At 41.4% G+C, this 16,686-nt stretch overlaps 1 protein-coding gene across 1 annotated transcript in view; it reads right to left on the bottom strand.

The window, feature by feature from the left end:
* Positions 1 to 16,686, bottom strand: part of AGBL1 (AGBL carboxypeptidase 1) — a 279,320-nt gene that overhangs the window by 221,456 nt on the left and 41,178 nt on the right. The window contains exons 6-10 of the mRNA XM_075714164.1: positions 14,034 to 14,242; positions 9,170 to 9,335; positions 8,106 to 8,179; positions 2,696 to 2,812; positions 1,098 to 1,699 (exon numbers count right to left, since the gene is read on the bottom strand). Of these exons, the coding sequence (XP_075570279.1) occupies positions 1,098 to 1,699; positions 2,696 to 2,812; positions 8,106 to 8,179; positions 9,170 to 9,335; positions 14,034 to 14,242 (1,168 nt within the window). The remainder of the gene's footprint in view (positions 1 to 1,097; positions 1,700 to 2,695; positions 2,813 to 8,105; positions 8,180 to 9,169; positions 9,336 to 14,033; positions 14,243 to 16,686) is intronic.

Below are 16,686 nucleotides of genomic sequence, written 5' to 3'. Positions count from 1 at the left end.
TTCAAAACACAGCTTTCCCATCATTTGAACACCTGAAATAACATGAGAAAAACAACAGTGTCTAGCAGCGTGCCACAGGGGAAATCTGTTTTTATTTCTTTCTGCGTGTTGCATGCCATATATGCTGCCTTCTCCTAGTAGGCTGGGCAGCAGGGAGGGAAAGCAGCTTACTTACCTTGTCCCCAGTGATGCTCTCTGGGCTCATGAGAGACTTCCCAGAAGCAGGTACACATGCTAGGGAAGGAGGAGAAGCTCCTGCAGGACCCCATGGAGCAGGCAGAGAGCGAGAGGCATAGCAAGAAGGGACACAGCAGCAGAAGGGTAGACAAGGGAGATTCCCGAGAACAACCTGACACAGACGCATACCTCTGAGAGGACAGAAAGGATTTTTCCTTAAAAAGCCAGATGGGACCCATTGTTGCACACACTAAAGGTGGCTGGATTAAGAGCAAGACTGAGGGCAAAAACATATCCTGAAAGGACAGAGAGTCTTCTCCATCTCTAAAATGAACTTGTTCTCATTTGTGTTCTAACAAGGTCACAGATTCACAGCTTATTCTGGGTTTTTGTCTGCTTACTTTAAGGAAAAGCCACTAGTAAATCTGTGTCAGAGCTTTGATCAGCTTAGAGTCCCATCACATACATAGGTACATTGATACATTTATCAATAACTAGTTTCATCAATAACAATTTGGAATATGAGATAGGGGAGTCTTTATGGATGCACAGAAGCCATAAACATGTCACTCCAAGGTTGCCACTACCACCTTCACCTATGAGATAAAGAAAGCAGCTAGCAGACAGTTCACAATTCATCCACTGACACACAGAAAATCCATGTCAGAGATAGAAAATAAGCCTGCTGATTCCTAATCCTGTTGGTAATCCAGTTAGATACAATTTTCCTTTCCTCAGGAGGAAAACCTAAATAAAATCATCCTGCTGTTTGGCCTATCTCCTTGCGACAAATCACTGGATAACCCAAAATTCACTATATAACTTCCTAAAACATTCAGAGACGTGATAGTCAGAACCTACATAAACCAGTTTTGAGCCTGAGAGCTCTCAGTGTGGTAATGATATTAAAGCACAATCACCTTTGAACCCCATACTTGCGCTCCAGCATGGGCTTGCTGTAAGGAGGTGGCTGGTGACCCCAGAAATCAGGGAATGCCAAGTCTTTGTAGTCTGGTATGGACTTAACACGTTTGGCCCTAGCTATGTAGAAGTGAGGGCTGTGGAATGGGATATCCGCTTGGTGTTTCTCCAGAAGATTTATCACTATGTCCGAGTTCTCCAGCCTCCCTCCAGGACTAGGAATGACTGGGGTCTCACATTCAGGGTAAAACATTTTTTTGTACCACGCAGCCTCTTTTGGGAGAGGACGCAAAGTAAGCATGTGAATCCTGGCTGGATTTTCCCCTTCACAGGAGTCTGTATCTTGGGCTGCTTCTACAATGTCTCCCTTTTCATTGATCAGATCCCTTCTGCATTTCTCCTTCTTTGTCCAGCTCTGCAGTGGGACTTTGAAATCCTTTTCCCTTGGATCTGGTCCCATCTCTGTGACCCTTTGGTTTCTCCATCTGCAGTTTGGATGTTTCACAGAAGTAGCACTTGAAATGAAATGAGAGGGAGTAGAGGGAAGACTTTCTGTCCTGTCCTCCAAGCTCTTCTCTTCCTCAGGTTCTGATTCAAGCTCCTTTAAATTTAAAAAGCAGAAGAAATTAAAAGAAACTAAAAGACAGATTGCGCCTCCTTCCAGAGGAAACCTTTCAAGGAAAAAAGAGAAAATATTTACAAATCTCCCAAAACTGTACTCATCCAATAAGACAGCCAGAGTAAAATCAGCCCATAGACCACCTGCCAGAATTTCTTTATCCACAAAGCTGTTTCAACAGCAGTCCTCAAACTAAAAGGATCAGACTGAGTCATCTGGGTGAGTCATCGCCAACCAAAGCTGATTGTTCTAACAAATTAGGGAAGATAATTCGCAAGGCATTTTTTTAGAATATAAATGTTACAGCAGGGTAAAGGAGGCCAATCTGTCATGTGAAACTCCACCTCTGCCTTCATGCAAGTGTATAAATTAATCCCATTTGGCTACTTATGGTCATAATAAATGTCACAGCATTGTGTCTACAGGAGATACATGAAGCCAGTGGACCTTTCCAGATTCATATTTGAATCATGGCCTTCAGCTCTCTTAAATTCCAAGACTTGTAATGAGTGCAATACTCCTCTTCATTTCTTGTCCCAAACTGCAATAGAACAATGATTTGAACTGTGTATTTCACTCAGCAGCAGTGCAATCTTCTCCATCACCTCCTTCAAAACACTAGTTGACAGTATTTATTTTCCACATCTCATTCTGATCTTGATATTGCTGTTGAAATTGCCAGCAAGGATACAAATTATTATCTGACAGATTTCTCATGTGGCAATTGATTCAACAGCGCTTAGTTAATCCATACCCAGCCAACTATGCACCAAACAACATCACTCCCTTTCTATCACTCTTGATTCACACCAATAAACTATAGCAAAAAGTCTTAATCTTTGTTTTTCCAGTCCTATAAGATATCTAGGTTTCCTTTTGCAATAGCCTTGTCTAGTTATCTCCTGTCAGTACTCCCTTTCCAGTATTTCTTAAACTCCTGAATATTCACAAATAAAGGAAGTCACAGTATGATAGTACCTGAAAATTATGGGAAAGTTCTGGACACATTGCTTCATATTGTCCAAGCTCTTCCTCTGGCCGGTCAAGCACTGGCCTTGACTTCAATTTGTTCACATCTGTCTCCAAGTCATAATCCTACAAAAGCAGAATTAGAAAAACATATATATTAAACGTGCCCCACAAGATAACTGTTAAAGTAATATTCTGCATAATACCCTTGATTTCTAATGACATCATACTTATTTAATGAGTCCTATAACTGTCCTTCCCGCACTTGTGAAGGCTGTTAAAGTCATTTTATGGAACAGAAAATAGAGGCACAAGAGGAAAGACTACAACATGAAAAAGGGCAATTTGATGTTTTGGTATTTAAGTACCTAAGTAGAGGTACCATGAAAAGATGGTTTCAAAAAAGCATCAGGACTGAAACTTGAACCTTTTTATAGGCACCTCAGCTTGGGAGGTTTCAAAATAGGAGACACCAAGAGCTACCAGTTATTTCTGAGCATATCATCCATTCTCTTGCTTATGTTGCATAAAGCAGTAGGTACACATCCTCAAGATGTAATTGGTAATATTCTGATTCAAAGAAACAATAATCAAATAAATGTATATTTAGCAAGAAAATTCTCAAAGTATACAGAAGCCAAAATTGTTCTCACAGGCCACCAGCAAAATTAGAAAGCTTGACACTTCTACCTTTGATTTAGACAACCACATGGTTTCTCTGAGTGCCTACCAATCAAACTGAAAGACCCACGTCTGTATCATTGAACTGGCAGGCACCAATTGCTTATATTTTATTTTAATCTCTCAGTGCTGCTTATAAAAATCTGTGAAAATCTTGCCCAATTTATCTTCTATACTCTCCAACTTTCTCAATATTTTTATATGAAAAAAAGCTTTTTAGATCTCAGCCATCAATGAATCAGGGATAAGAACTGTATCTGAAACTCTCACAGTCGAAGGCAACCATGCATTTATGTGCAACATCCTCCATATCAGATATGAGAACCAAAACTGAACTGTGTCAAACATTCAGTCATTGCATAAGAAACCAGGAAAAGATGGGGCAAGAGGGAAGGATGGAGACATGGCATTGATGAGTGGGCATTACACTACAGCATTATTCAAATAATTCAACATGTCATTAGTAAGCATGCCCCACCAAATGCCAGCAAAGGAGTGATTTGCTCCTGATAAACAGACACATTTCTGAAGCTGTTATCAAAAGAAAAAAAAAAAAAAAAAATCCCTGAATGCAAAAGTGTCCATGGCATTTCAAACCTTGAGCCACACTTGTATTGCAAAGCAGAGTTTGAACAGGTGTTTGGGCCTAGCTGAAAAGGCAATGAATAGCTGCACAGAATATGAGGTTGGTTTAAATGGATTTGCCACTAACAGCAGAATGATGCATAAGCAGCTTCAAACTTGCTGAAGATTTGGGTTGAGAAGGATGGATGATTGATGTGATGATCTTGATTTTCATAGAACTGTCTGAACAGTTGCTGATGGAAGTGTAGAGCCAAGTTTCAGTTTGGTTGGTATTACTGGTATGCATGGATATGTGTTATGTAGCTGTGAAAATGTTTGTAAATCACATCAGTACCAGAAAACATCATGCAAAGGGTATCTCATACAAAAAAAGGTAAACTGAAAGTTCATTATCCATTCTCTGCTTGCTTTCCCTTTAGAAAGATTTGTCAAGGGTTATATATGACCAGCACACCAGACAAACAGTACTTAAAACTCATATTTAGAGCAAGCTCTTCAGGAAAAAAACCCCAAACCTGCTCACATCTACTTGGCAAATCCTTATGAATAATTAAATAGTTCAGAGACATATAGGATCTGTTTCTGAATGAACGACTAATTAAAGAAGGAGATAAATTGACTCTGAACCTTGTTCCTGATGAGCATCTTGACGAGCTCTAATATTCATATAAAAACAGCCAGACAGGGGCAAGTTGGGACACTGAGCTAATGTGTTTTGTTTTGGGTGTTTTTAACTTCCTTTTTTGGTTGGGTGACATCAATTTAATGATGAAATGAAAATGAAAAAGACAGGGCAAGTAATGAATCATGGAATAATAGAATCATTTAAGGTGGAAAAGACCTTTAGGATCATCAAGTCCGTTAACCTAGCATTGCCAAGTCCACCACTAAACCATATCCCTAAGTGTCACGTCTACACATCCATTAAGTACCTCCAGCAATGGGGACTCAACCACTTCCCTGGGCAGCCTGTTCCAATGCTTGACAACCCTTTCAGTGAAGAAATTTTTCCTAATATCCTATCTAAACCTCCCCTGGCGCAACCTGAGGCCATTTCCTCTTGTCCTATCACTTGTTACTTGGGAAAAGAGAACGACACCTACCTTGCTGCAACCTCCTTTCAGGTAGTTGCAAAGAGTGATAAGGTCTCCCCTCAGCTTCATTTTCTCCAGGCTAAGCAACCCCAGTTCCCTCAGCCGCTCCTTGTAGACTTGTGTTCTAGACCCTTCACCAGCTTCATTGCCCTTCTTTGGACAAGCTCCAGCACCTCAATGTCTTTCTTGTATTGAGGGGCTCAAAACTGAACACAGTATTTGAGGTGCAGCCTCACCAGTGCTGATTACAGGGGGACGATCACTTCCCTAGTCCTGTTGGCCACACTATTTCTGATACAAGCCAGGATGTTATTGGCCTTCTTGGCCACCTGGGCACACTGCTGGCTCATGTTCAGCCAGCTGTCAACCAAAACCACCAGGTCCTTTTCTGCTGAGCAGATTTCCAGCCACTCTTCCCCAAGCCTGTAGCATTCCATGGGGTTGTTGTCACCCAAGTGCAGGACCTGGCACTGATCCTTGTTGAACCTCATACAATTGATCTCAGCCCATCAATCCAGCCCGTCCAGATCCCTCTGTAGAGCCTTCCTACCCTCAAGCAGATCAACACTCCTGCCCAAATTGGTGTTGTCTGCAAACTTACTGAGTGTGCACTCGATCCCCTCATCCAGATTGTTGATAAAGATATTAAACAGAACTGGCCCCAATATTGAGCCCTGGGGAACACCACTTGTGACTGGCTGCCAACTGGGTTTAAGCCCATTCAGCACAAGTCTTTGGGCCTGGCCATCCGGCCAGTTTTTCACCCAGCAAAGAGTATACCCATCCAAGCCATGAGCAGCCAGTTTCTCCAGAAGAATGCTGTGGGAGATGGTGTCAAAGGCTTTACTAAAGTCTAGGTAGACAACATCCACAGACTTTTCCTCATCCACTAAGTGGGTTACCTTGTCACAGAAGGAGATCAGGTTAGTCAAGCAGGACCTGCCTTTCATAAACCCATGCTGACTGGGCCTGATCACCTAGTTGTCCTGTACATGCTACGTGGTGACACTCAGGAAGATCTGCGCCATGACCTTCCCTGGCACCAAGGACAGACTGACAGGCCTGTAGTACCCAGGATCCTACTTCCGGCTCTTCTTGTAGATGGGCATCACATTTGCTAACCTCCAGGCAGCTGGGACCTCCCCAGTTAGCTAGGACTGCTGATAAAGGCTTGAAAGGGGCTTGGTGAGCACTTCCACTGGCTCCCTCAGTACCCTGGGGTGGATCCCATCTGACCCCATAGGCTTGTGAGTGTCTAAGCAGAGTAGCAGTTCACTAACCATTTGTCCTTGGATTATGGGGGCTTCATTCTGCTCCCCGTACCTGTCTTGAAGCTCAGGGAGCTGGGTACCCCAAGAACAACTGGTCTTACTATTAAAGACTGAGGACAAGAAAGCATTAAGTACCTCAGCCTTTTCCTCATCCTTTGTCACTATGTTTACCCTTGTATCAAATAGAGGATGAAGATTCTCCTCAGCCCTCCTTTTGTTGTTAATGTATTTACAGAAACATTTTTTATTGTTTTTTCCTGCAGTAGCCAGATTAAATTCTAGTTGGGCTTTGGACCTTCTAATTTTCTCCCTGCATAGCCTCACGACATTCTTGTAGTCCTTCCGAGTTGACTGCCCCTTCTTCCAAAGGTCATAAACTCTCCTTTTTTTCCTGAGTTCTAGCCAAAGCTCTCTGTTCAGCCAGGCTGGTCTTCTTCCCCACCAGCTTGTCTTTCGGCACATGGGGATGGCCTGCTCCTTCACCTTTAAGATTTCCTTCTTGAAGAACATCCAGCCTTCCTGGACTCCTTTGCCCTTCAGGACTGCCTCTCAAGGGACTCTGTCAACCAAGCTCCTAAACAGGCCAAATTCTGCCCTCTGGAAGTCCAAGGTAGCTGTTCTGCCGACCCCCCTTCCTTGCTTCTCCAAGAATCAAAAACTCTATCATTTTATGATCACTGTGCCCAAGACAGCCTCCAACCATCACATCACCCACAAGTCCTTCTCTGTTCATAAACAACAGGTCCAGCAGAGAGCCTTCCCTAGTTGGCTCACTCACCAGCCATGTCAGGAAGTTATCTTCCACACACTCCAGGAACCTCCTAGACTGTTTCCTCTCTGATGTATTGTATTTCCAGCAGACATCTGGTAGGTTGAAGTCCCCCAGGAGAACAAGAGCTAGCGATTGTGAGACTTCTCCCAGCTGCTTATAGAATATTTTGTCTGCCTCTTCATCTTGGTTGGGTGGTCTGTAACAGACTCCACCATGAAAACATCCTTCCACGGAAGTCTCACTCATATCTAATTAGACTGTATTTGCAACTTCATTTCTTTAATTTGCCTTCCCAAACCACTTTATGTGGATAAGACTTATTAGCAGCATTCACTACTTCACATTTGCATATGTGCTTGTATGTATTTTCACAACAAAAAAGTTTGCACTCTCATCCTTAGCTGATAGGGGGTTTTTTTGCCAGTTAGGTCATGACAGGGAGAGTGCAAAGGGAGCAGTCAGAAAAGTATTGAATAATTAATTCTATTATTTATCTGTATGCAGCAGCAAATAAAGAAGGAACAGGTTCAAATGCCCCATCTGTGGCTTAAAAGAACTAACTTTTTTCTTAGGGTAGGTGCACAGACCAAGTATGTTCTGATATGGGAAGAAAAAGGCAGTTAGTCTTTCCTAGGTGATAATTCAATTTTCCCCTACTAAGTGCCATTTCTGGTCTATACGTAGAGGAATCAAAAATCTGTCATTTATCCCTGACTGTGCATGTGATTCTAATAGTCACTGGTCAGTCTTTCTGCAGGAGCAGCGAAGTCACCAAACCCACACCAGCCTGGGTGACAAGCCATTAATAAGATAAATGCAGGGAACTCTCTTCATTGCAAGTCAGTGTTTTCATTTTTTCAAGTATCCTTCTATTATTCATGTAGTGTATTTATGTGGGACCACATACAAATCTACATTCTCTGCTTAGACAGCTTATCAGGATGTCAAAATGGACAATAAAAAGTTTTACTTCCCAGTATGTGGACAATTAAGGAAACTGTGGTTCATACACCTACTTCCTCCTTACTCTCCACATCCTCATTATCCAGGTCTTTTTCGGCCTCTTCCTCTCCATCACTTTCAGAGTCACCTGCAGAATTAGAAAGGAAGTAGAGGCAAAGGTGTTCAACCTAATATTCCTCTCAGGCCCTCCACAGAAATATGTGCAATCTCTTCTATGTGTGCTACACATGCCTTCAAACTACAACCCACCACAACCCTAATTAAAGCAGATCCCATTTGTTAATCTAGTATAAATTAATTTGGCACTAAATCTCCCACTTTTTAAAGCTCTCTTCTCTTGGACTTGAGCGCTGCCTTTCAAAACCATGACAAATGTCACCATGATATGGATCCAACTTGTATTACAAAGCAATAAAGAGATTTTCTGCTTCGCTGCAATGATATTACAGGATGCTCTTAATCTATATTATCTAGATTAGGGTGTTTTACTGCTATCATCATTATAGTATTTGAGCATCTTCTGTATGAAACTGAAACCAACAGAGAAATTGCTTAGGTGTATCATGGAGTCTGCTGTTTCTCCTTTTCTGTGGAGTGGTTATCCTGCCTGTGCTTAAATTCTGCTTTTCAGCAAGTGCTCACATCTTTTACTCATGCAGCGTGCCTGCTATCTGCTGTTATTTTAGAAAGGAAAAAGGACAATAATTCCTGCAATTCTCCACTGAAAAAGCTGCAGGGCAGTGTTGCCTCCACAAACAGTCATGTACAGGCACAATTGTCTCTCTCTCCGTTGGTATTGTGGAGCAATGGCATCTCCAGCCTCTGCCATGCCCACTCTGTTCCATTATTTTTTGGATAATAGAAGGATCTTCTTTTTTTTTTTCCCTTTTCCTTGTTCCTTTTAATCTTATCTCATTCATTCTCCAAACAGAATCTCCAAGCTTCAGGAAGACCTGGGAGTAGTTCCATCTCTACTGAGTGACACTGTAGGCCATCAGATTAATCTTAACTGTAAACCTCAGGACTAGGCTGCCAAGACTCCCTTCCCCAGATCCCACATTTAATTCTCATGTTATGCTCCTTTTACTCCTACTGAACTCACCTTTCAGCCATTCACCTTCAGATCCCTCACATGGAGGTTCAGCCTTGGCATTTCTAGGAAGAGGGAAGAAATAGGAACTTCTTACTGTCACCACAGGCAGACACTCCTTGGGGTAGCACTTTCTCAGAATCTGAGTCACAGTGGTTGTGATAGCATCCAGATTTTTGCAAGATAAACAGTCCTAGGAACCAAAGGAGAACAATGTTAAGAGTTGTCTCTTACAATTGTCCTGCCTATTACACACAATGCCCCGGAGCAGAGACTCTTCTGATTGGAATATGAAATCTTTATATTTACAGCTTTTTTTTTTTTCTTTTGTCCTTTTTACCATTAAAGAAATACACCTGGAAGAGCAAGACCTCAAGATCTTGCAGTTCATTTCTTACAGAAATACAGGCTAGCATGGACCTCAGGGGACTTCCATTGATGCATGTCATTTAGAAGACACAGCATCACCTAGGTCTCCTCTAAGACATTATAGTTAGGGTATATTGAAGGAAGGCATGATAGCAGCATAAGCTCAAATATCCTAGCTAACAGAGGTAACAGCAGTACTGAAAAGATATGTTCTTTAATATGGATTAAAAAAATCCTTCAGGGACCCCATGTATAGGTTTTGGCTGCCAACACATGCCAAAATCTGTGCTTCTGTGTCTTCACCACAACTATACCCAGAGCTGTCATGCCAAAACTAACAGAGGTAAGCTATCACAATTACACCATTATTTCACTGTACTTAGTGTACACAATGTATACTCAAAGAGAGCATTTCCACTGTACTCTATTCTATATGGTTAAGCATTAGGCCCAATAGCTAGTTTGAAAGATCACTATATATTACCCAGTCATAAAATACTGGATTCCTGCAGTATAATCCAGAGTGAGAAATAGAAGTGTAAGGAGCTATGAGAGCCCAGATGTACTTTGAAGACATAGAATATTTTTGTATTTTTATCACCATGCTATACAAGTGAACTCCTCGGTCTTTTGTTGCAAAGAGAACAGAACTAAAAGCAAAGATGCCCTGGGAGATCATAGTAGGTGTATGTCTTCAATATGACAGAGACAGGGAGTTTGGATAAGCAAATTACAGCTGCTACGCAAAGGTGAAGTTGTTTTAAACCGATAGGTGCAATGTTCAGAAAACCAAGACTTCAGGTTTCCCCAAGTACAGTGCATCTATACCACAGCCTCCATTAGAGAGACTGACTAATCAATGTAGTATCCTACCTAAGTTCACAAGTTATACTGTGCCTACCAGCATGTTATCTTTAGTAGGTTGGGACTAAGCTCATCAGAACAGGAATGCAAGTCAAATAAGCAGCATGAATATTCTATAAAGCAAAACAGGAATATTACAATACATTCTAATACCATTTAATACTTTTGCATCCGTTCAGCACAGATAAAACGGAACAGCCCAGAAGGCAGAATAGACACTTTGTGCCATTGTCTGCCAGTCCGCAGTTATGATTTGGGCTAGACAAAAAAATATTCAGTAGAACCAGGAAGATGACCAAAGACCATAACAAAGTACTTTATTATAATCAGGAATAGGAAAATAGCTGTATTGGGTTTGGGGTTTTTTTTTTCAGTGGTACAGGATTTTGTTTTCTCATGTATGATTGAACAGCATTATAAGATTCAGTGGGATTAACCAGGATTCCTGTAGGAAGGCTAGAAAAATCATCTAAAGCTGACATGCTTACAAGACTCACTACAAGAATCTTAATATGTATTTCTAGATCTCTGGTTGTCAGGAACAAGGAGGAGAGAAAAGACAATTTACAAAGCATCTCCAAGGAAAGTTTTATTGTGGTTAGAGCAAACACCAAGGAGAACTGTTTTCTATTTCCAGTTTTTCAATTTATTCATGTGGTATTTGGGTGCCTTTTTTTGCTTGTTATTAAAGGAAAGATAAGGAAAGTTTATCTACACGTGGGAACAGAATAACATTCTTGAACAGTCTTACTGAAGTTTACTAAAACTGTTATGTTTTTACTAAAATAGTGAACAACACAGGAGTATATAAATGCCTGCTGTGGGCCAGCCATCTTAATTCACTGACAACTGAACTGAGATAGTCAAGAACCAGGCATGTTCATCCAGACAATGAACTTCCACACATGGAGTTGGTGGGGTCCAAAGCAGCAATGCTCATGCCATTGCATCCAACTGGGGAATAAGCAAGGCCAACCAGAGCAGCGACAGGAGACTGCTTTGTATGTGTAAACCATCCCATTTATTTTGTGGAGGCATATTGTGAATGAGGGAAGAGAGTGAATCCTTAGCTCAGAAAACCCATGTAAGGCTAACCTGAATTCAGGGGATCTGCTTTTTAGCATCCACACGCAATCTTTTCTTTACTGAATCTGGAATAGTCCAGATATTATGATACATATGTGATGTATACAAAAGGAAGTTTTCAATATGACAGTAAGGCAAAAGATAATGATGCTAACGGATGCTACTACTGGGAAATATAGAGTGGAGTATAGGATAATATTATCCTAGAGTAGGCCCTAGGACAGAAAGGCTGAAGAGAAACCAGGCGAGATTAAGAGATCAGATGGATAAATGATAAAATAGCAAAATAATATTCCATGCCCCAGTCTCTCCTAAAGCGGGTACAAACCTGTTTTCCTGTCTCAGAGTAGGCAGCCCTCTGTCACTGCACACAAAGCCAGTCAGTTGCTAATGTTAACATGCCATTTAACTGCCATGAAAGTCTAAGCAGAACTTGGAAAAAGAAATAGGAGCAGAAAGTGTTTCTTTTTCACTAATGATTTCATTATCTAAAATTATTTTTCATTCCAGCTAGAATTGGAACTCAAAATATCTCTAAATTCTCCTAAAATATCTCTAAATTCTCCTCAAAGTAGCAGTCACTTTTAATCTATGCAAGGAGACAGTCTTTGAACTATTGGCTCTTCCTGTAAAGACATAGGTTTAAGGGCTATTAAAAGCTCAGGTATTTCAGCTATCTATCAGCCCATGCAATAAGCAGCTGGAGAGGTTTCAATTGAAAATGAGCCTTGTAAATAGGAGTTCCACTGGAGGTTGTTAAAACAAACTCACCTTGGCAAAGAATTGTTTCAGTTTCAGTAGATTTAAAAAAAAAAAAAAATTCAGCAGAACTTTTCTAGCCAGCTTTTAGCACCTTTAAAATCTCATTATCTGCTCATGGTTTGGTCAAGGCTAATCGCCACAGCCAACAAATTCCTAAAGGCACTAAAATATTGTCTACACACACAAAAAGCCATTGCTTTCCCAAGCAGGAGTTGTTTGTCTTGCCCTGTCTCTTTCTCTCTTACTACAGCCTGCAGAGTCTTACTACTTCCTCTCAGGAGAACAGATTTCCCACTTTCTGTCTACTGTGAAGATTACGAAGATTTTAGTAGCAGCCTCTACCTCAGGTCAGAGTACAGAAGAGCATGAGTGAGACCTCCTAGGGCTGCTAGACTCCTCTTGACACCTCATGTCTTTGAGAGACACTGTAAGACTGACAATACCCCAAAGAAGTGAAGGGAACATTGAGCTTTGGATTTATTAACCTTGGTAATTCCCCTTCCAAGATCTCCCTAGTAGCACACAGTGGGAAAAAAGCAAACTGGAGGCCCCCGAAGCTGTGTCATTTCCACTCCAATTCTAACCTTTAGAAGGATTAGAGTTTTCAGTGTTCACTGGAGTCTTAGTGTGTCCTTTCCTGTTTGTTCACTCAAGGTGACCCCAGGTTTGCACTTGCCATGGGGTTGCTCCCAGGCTAAGCTATCAGGAGATGTTAGCTCAGAAAGCAACATGGGTTGTAGAAGGCTCTTGAGAGGGAATGAGCTGACATCTACCCTCAAGCAGCTGTTTCCACCCACCCTATTCAAGTTTCTGCAGACCAGGGACTTGTCATTAACAGAGGCCATACTCCCCTGAAAGATCTGCTGGGCCTGGACACCTCATCCCACCTGAAAAAGTGGTCAGTTCCTCATAACGAAAATGAAGTGGAAAAACTCTACCAATCTACCATCTACTACTAGTAAGAAATATCTTTCAGTCACAGGAGAATTGTTTGTGACAGCGATGGGAAAGGTGAAGAAGCAAATACACTGGATCATAAGGCAATGGATTTTCTAGAGAAGAAGGGGACAGGTTTTTCATTCTGTCTGTGATGGTGCTAGAATGAGATAACGCACTGGCCAGTGAGAATGACAATGGAAACACTCCTTGTGGAATCACATGGGTCAAAAACTCAAGGTTTCTCCATAAGTGACTTCTCCAAAGAACGCTAAGGAAGCATGTTGGTGAGAGACTCGGAGGAAACCGTTAGTGTTCTGTACCTGCCCTTTCTATACCTTACAGTGATCCCATCCTCAGGACCATGTCATCTTTCTTGATGCACCCACATTAATTTTTCACAAGATTAAAGTTGGGCTTCCTGAAAAACAGTTGATGGGTGTTTCTCATTAGCAAAGCCCGGATAAATCAACACTTTTTTGTTTAAAGACTGATTGGGTGGAATTATCCATCTGGATACCTGAAAGAAAACATCTCATGGAACACCTAAGCAACTCTTCTGTGGAGACACTGCACTGGGAGAGGAAGTTGAAGCAGACAGAAGGATCCGCAGGGGATGAGAAAAAAAAAAAAAGCATTAAAAAGCCCGAAGTATGTCCCATGAGGCTTAGTAGGAATTAAAATTAGTTTTAAACTGAAACATTTCAGCTTTTCTGTACTAACTGTGTAAAAGTCAATACTTTTTATTTGAACATTGTAATTTTTTCATTTATATGTTATATAAATTCAGGACAAAACTATGGGATTTCCTGCACTGTGAGGTAGAATGCAGCACATCCAATCCATCTCACTTAGGCACAAAATCATCATTTACCTGTACACTTGTGAAGAGAATCTCCATACCATGGGAACCAAGGAAAGTCTCCCTACCCAGCTGGATGTTGGTGATGTGCTTTAGGCAGAGCAGAAGACCCCTACGAATATAAATGTAGTTGTTGGAGATATCATTGTGATGCCAGTCTTGATAGAGTCTCAGCAATTCACCCAGGTAGCCTCTGTTCACTGCCCGTCGGCTGTTAGACTCTGAAAATAAAGAGAAAAGGCTGTGTTAAACTCTTTCCGCTACTCAAGCTGTTTGAAAATCACGTGGCTATTCAGTGCTCAAACTCAGACTTTAACATCTGCTCATTCTTGCTTAATGGTATCAGTTAAAAAAAAAAAAAAGGTTGGCTTTGGGGTTTTTTTGTTTTGTTTTGTTTTTATATTTTAGGGTGTTGTTATTTGCTAAGCATGAGCTAGGGTGTTGGAATTGGACATGAAAAAAATGAAGCAGTCTCTCTGCTGTCTAAGTGGAAAGGGTTGCTCCAGAACCCTCCAGATGAACCAAACTATGGGTGGGGAAAGGGCAGAGCCCATATCTCCCTCCAGGTGCAAATAAACTTAGTTCCAATTGCAGCACCATAAGAGTTCCTGAAACTAAAGAAGCTCCTGAGGAGTGAGAAAAGCTAAAGAACAATAAGATTAGTCAACAGCAAGTCATATAATCTTCACATAGTGCTGTACGTCAGTCCTGACAGAACACCTTGCTGAGATCAACACATCCAGAAACCTTGTAGTTGTACAATCCTGTCACAGCCAGCAAAATTATGTTTAACTTCTAAATGTATTCCCACACATACCTGTATAACGAAAGCCATGAATCAAATGATTCTGGAAACCCACATTATTTAAAATTTAACAAAACACCAACATGAGCAACAGCAGTATGGGCTTCTTTTCTGTTGCTTTCTGGTTCTGAGATTTTAAAGGTCACATTCAGGTCATGTTTAAAGGTGTTACTGCATGGACAAGAAAATAAAAAAATATACTTTTAAGAAATAAGCTTTATAAAAATATAAAAGGAAAGCTGCAATGTTTCCTTAATCATGTAGCTCCAGGATATCAGACTAAAAGGAGAAGATTATAAAACTTGTGATAAAATACAAATTCTGCTGAGTATTCTAAAACACATCCCTTCACCCACTGTGTTCCTTGCCCTGGCCCACAGGACAAACATAAAGCCACACCAGGCTCTAGGCTCCCTCCCTTCAAACCAACCCTGCCTAAACATATTTTCCTGACTGGTCCTGACATTCCTTGCTGTGACACACATTAGAAGCTGTCAGAAGCTCAGTAATCAACCAAGAGGCCAGGTAGCATACGTAAGACTGGAACTCAGCTCCCTGAATACCAATCAGCATTTGCAGCTCACAACAGATGGCTCTTGGTATGGGTTCTCCAGAGCTAGTAGGCTCCAATTCATTTCCAGTTCATTAAACAAAGTGCCAAAGCCTCTCACACCTGGAACGTTAAAGTCATCAGTGGGGATTTACAGGACAGGAGAAGCAGCTAGAGGTTGAGAGCAAGAACAGAAAATGGTAAGATGTTGCATGAAGAAAATCAGTAACAAGGGAAGCCATGGAGAGAGTAACCAGGAAGCAGCTTGTAGGCAGCAAACCTCAGTCCCAGTGATGAAGTAGATGGAGGTATTGGAAAGGGGAAGGAAGTCACATGACTCTGCTCTCTGCAGTACATTAACAAACTCTAACCTGGAGAAGGGATTGGATGGTAGCTCTGCTACCTGGTCTTGTCCTGCAATTTTCTCTACCATTGGCACCACAGGACAGGCAACAAACAGAACTCCCAGACCAGTTTGCCAACTCATTTTAATCCTGCTCTGCACCTTCACAGCACCCTGTTGACATGCCTCCTCACTGACCTGCTGGTCCCACAGCTATTCCTAGTCTCCTACACGTTGGCCTGCAGTCCCCTCTAGCACTTTAGTCACTTGTTGTTAGCCATCTCACACTAGCTCTGCCAGTACATCATGTATTTTGGGGCTCAGTTGTTGTCAGCATGTAGAAGGTCATCCTTCTCCTTTGACCTTCACTCTATGTTTCTTTTTTCTATTTGACTTTCTGCAAGAAAACTTTAACTGTTTGAGAATTCCTTATCAATCCCAATGATTTTATTCATGATTTCCTGTTAATCCTCAACCAGCTGTCATGTTTACTAACCTGCAGGATGACTAATGCCTTAAATCAGTCACTTTTCCTTGAAAAATTACTCAGGAAGCTCTGTAAAAGTCAATAAGTATATCAAACATGACAAGAAGAAGAAGAGAGTCAGGGATTGTAAGGTAGGAACAATCTGGATCAGACTCAGAGCTTCCCTGAACTGTTCAGAGGCAGATGAAATTAGACTAGATCTAGGGATTTATAGCCCCTAGCATTCAGTGCTTGAAGTCTAAGCTTTCTGTGTCAGTGTTGATAGGACAAGGGACATACTGGAAAGCACTGTGGATAGAGCTGCTTGGGGAGTTTATTTAAAAAAAAAAAATTCTCATTAAATGTGTTTGCAATGTTTTTCTCACTTCTTTCAAGACAGACTTCCACATTTGGATCCCAGCTCCATAGGGACCAGAACACACAACTATCCCATGCCTCAGTTTTAGCATTGGACGAAAAGCCTGGAGGAAGCTGAGCAAA

The sequence above is a fragment of the Pelecanus crispus genome, chromosome 7, assembly GCF_030463565.1.
Source record: "Pelecanus crispus isolate bPelCri1 chromosome 7, bPelCri1.pri, whole genome shotgun sequence".
Classification (NCBI taxonomy): domain Eukaryota; kingdom Metazoa; phylum Chordata; class Aves; order Pelecaniformes; family Pelecanidae; genus Pelecanus; species Pelecanus crispus.
This window is presented reverse-complemented; position numbering and strand designations above follow the sequence as displayed.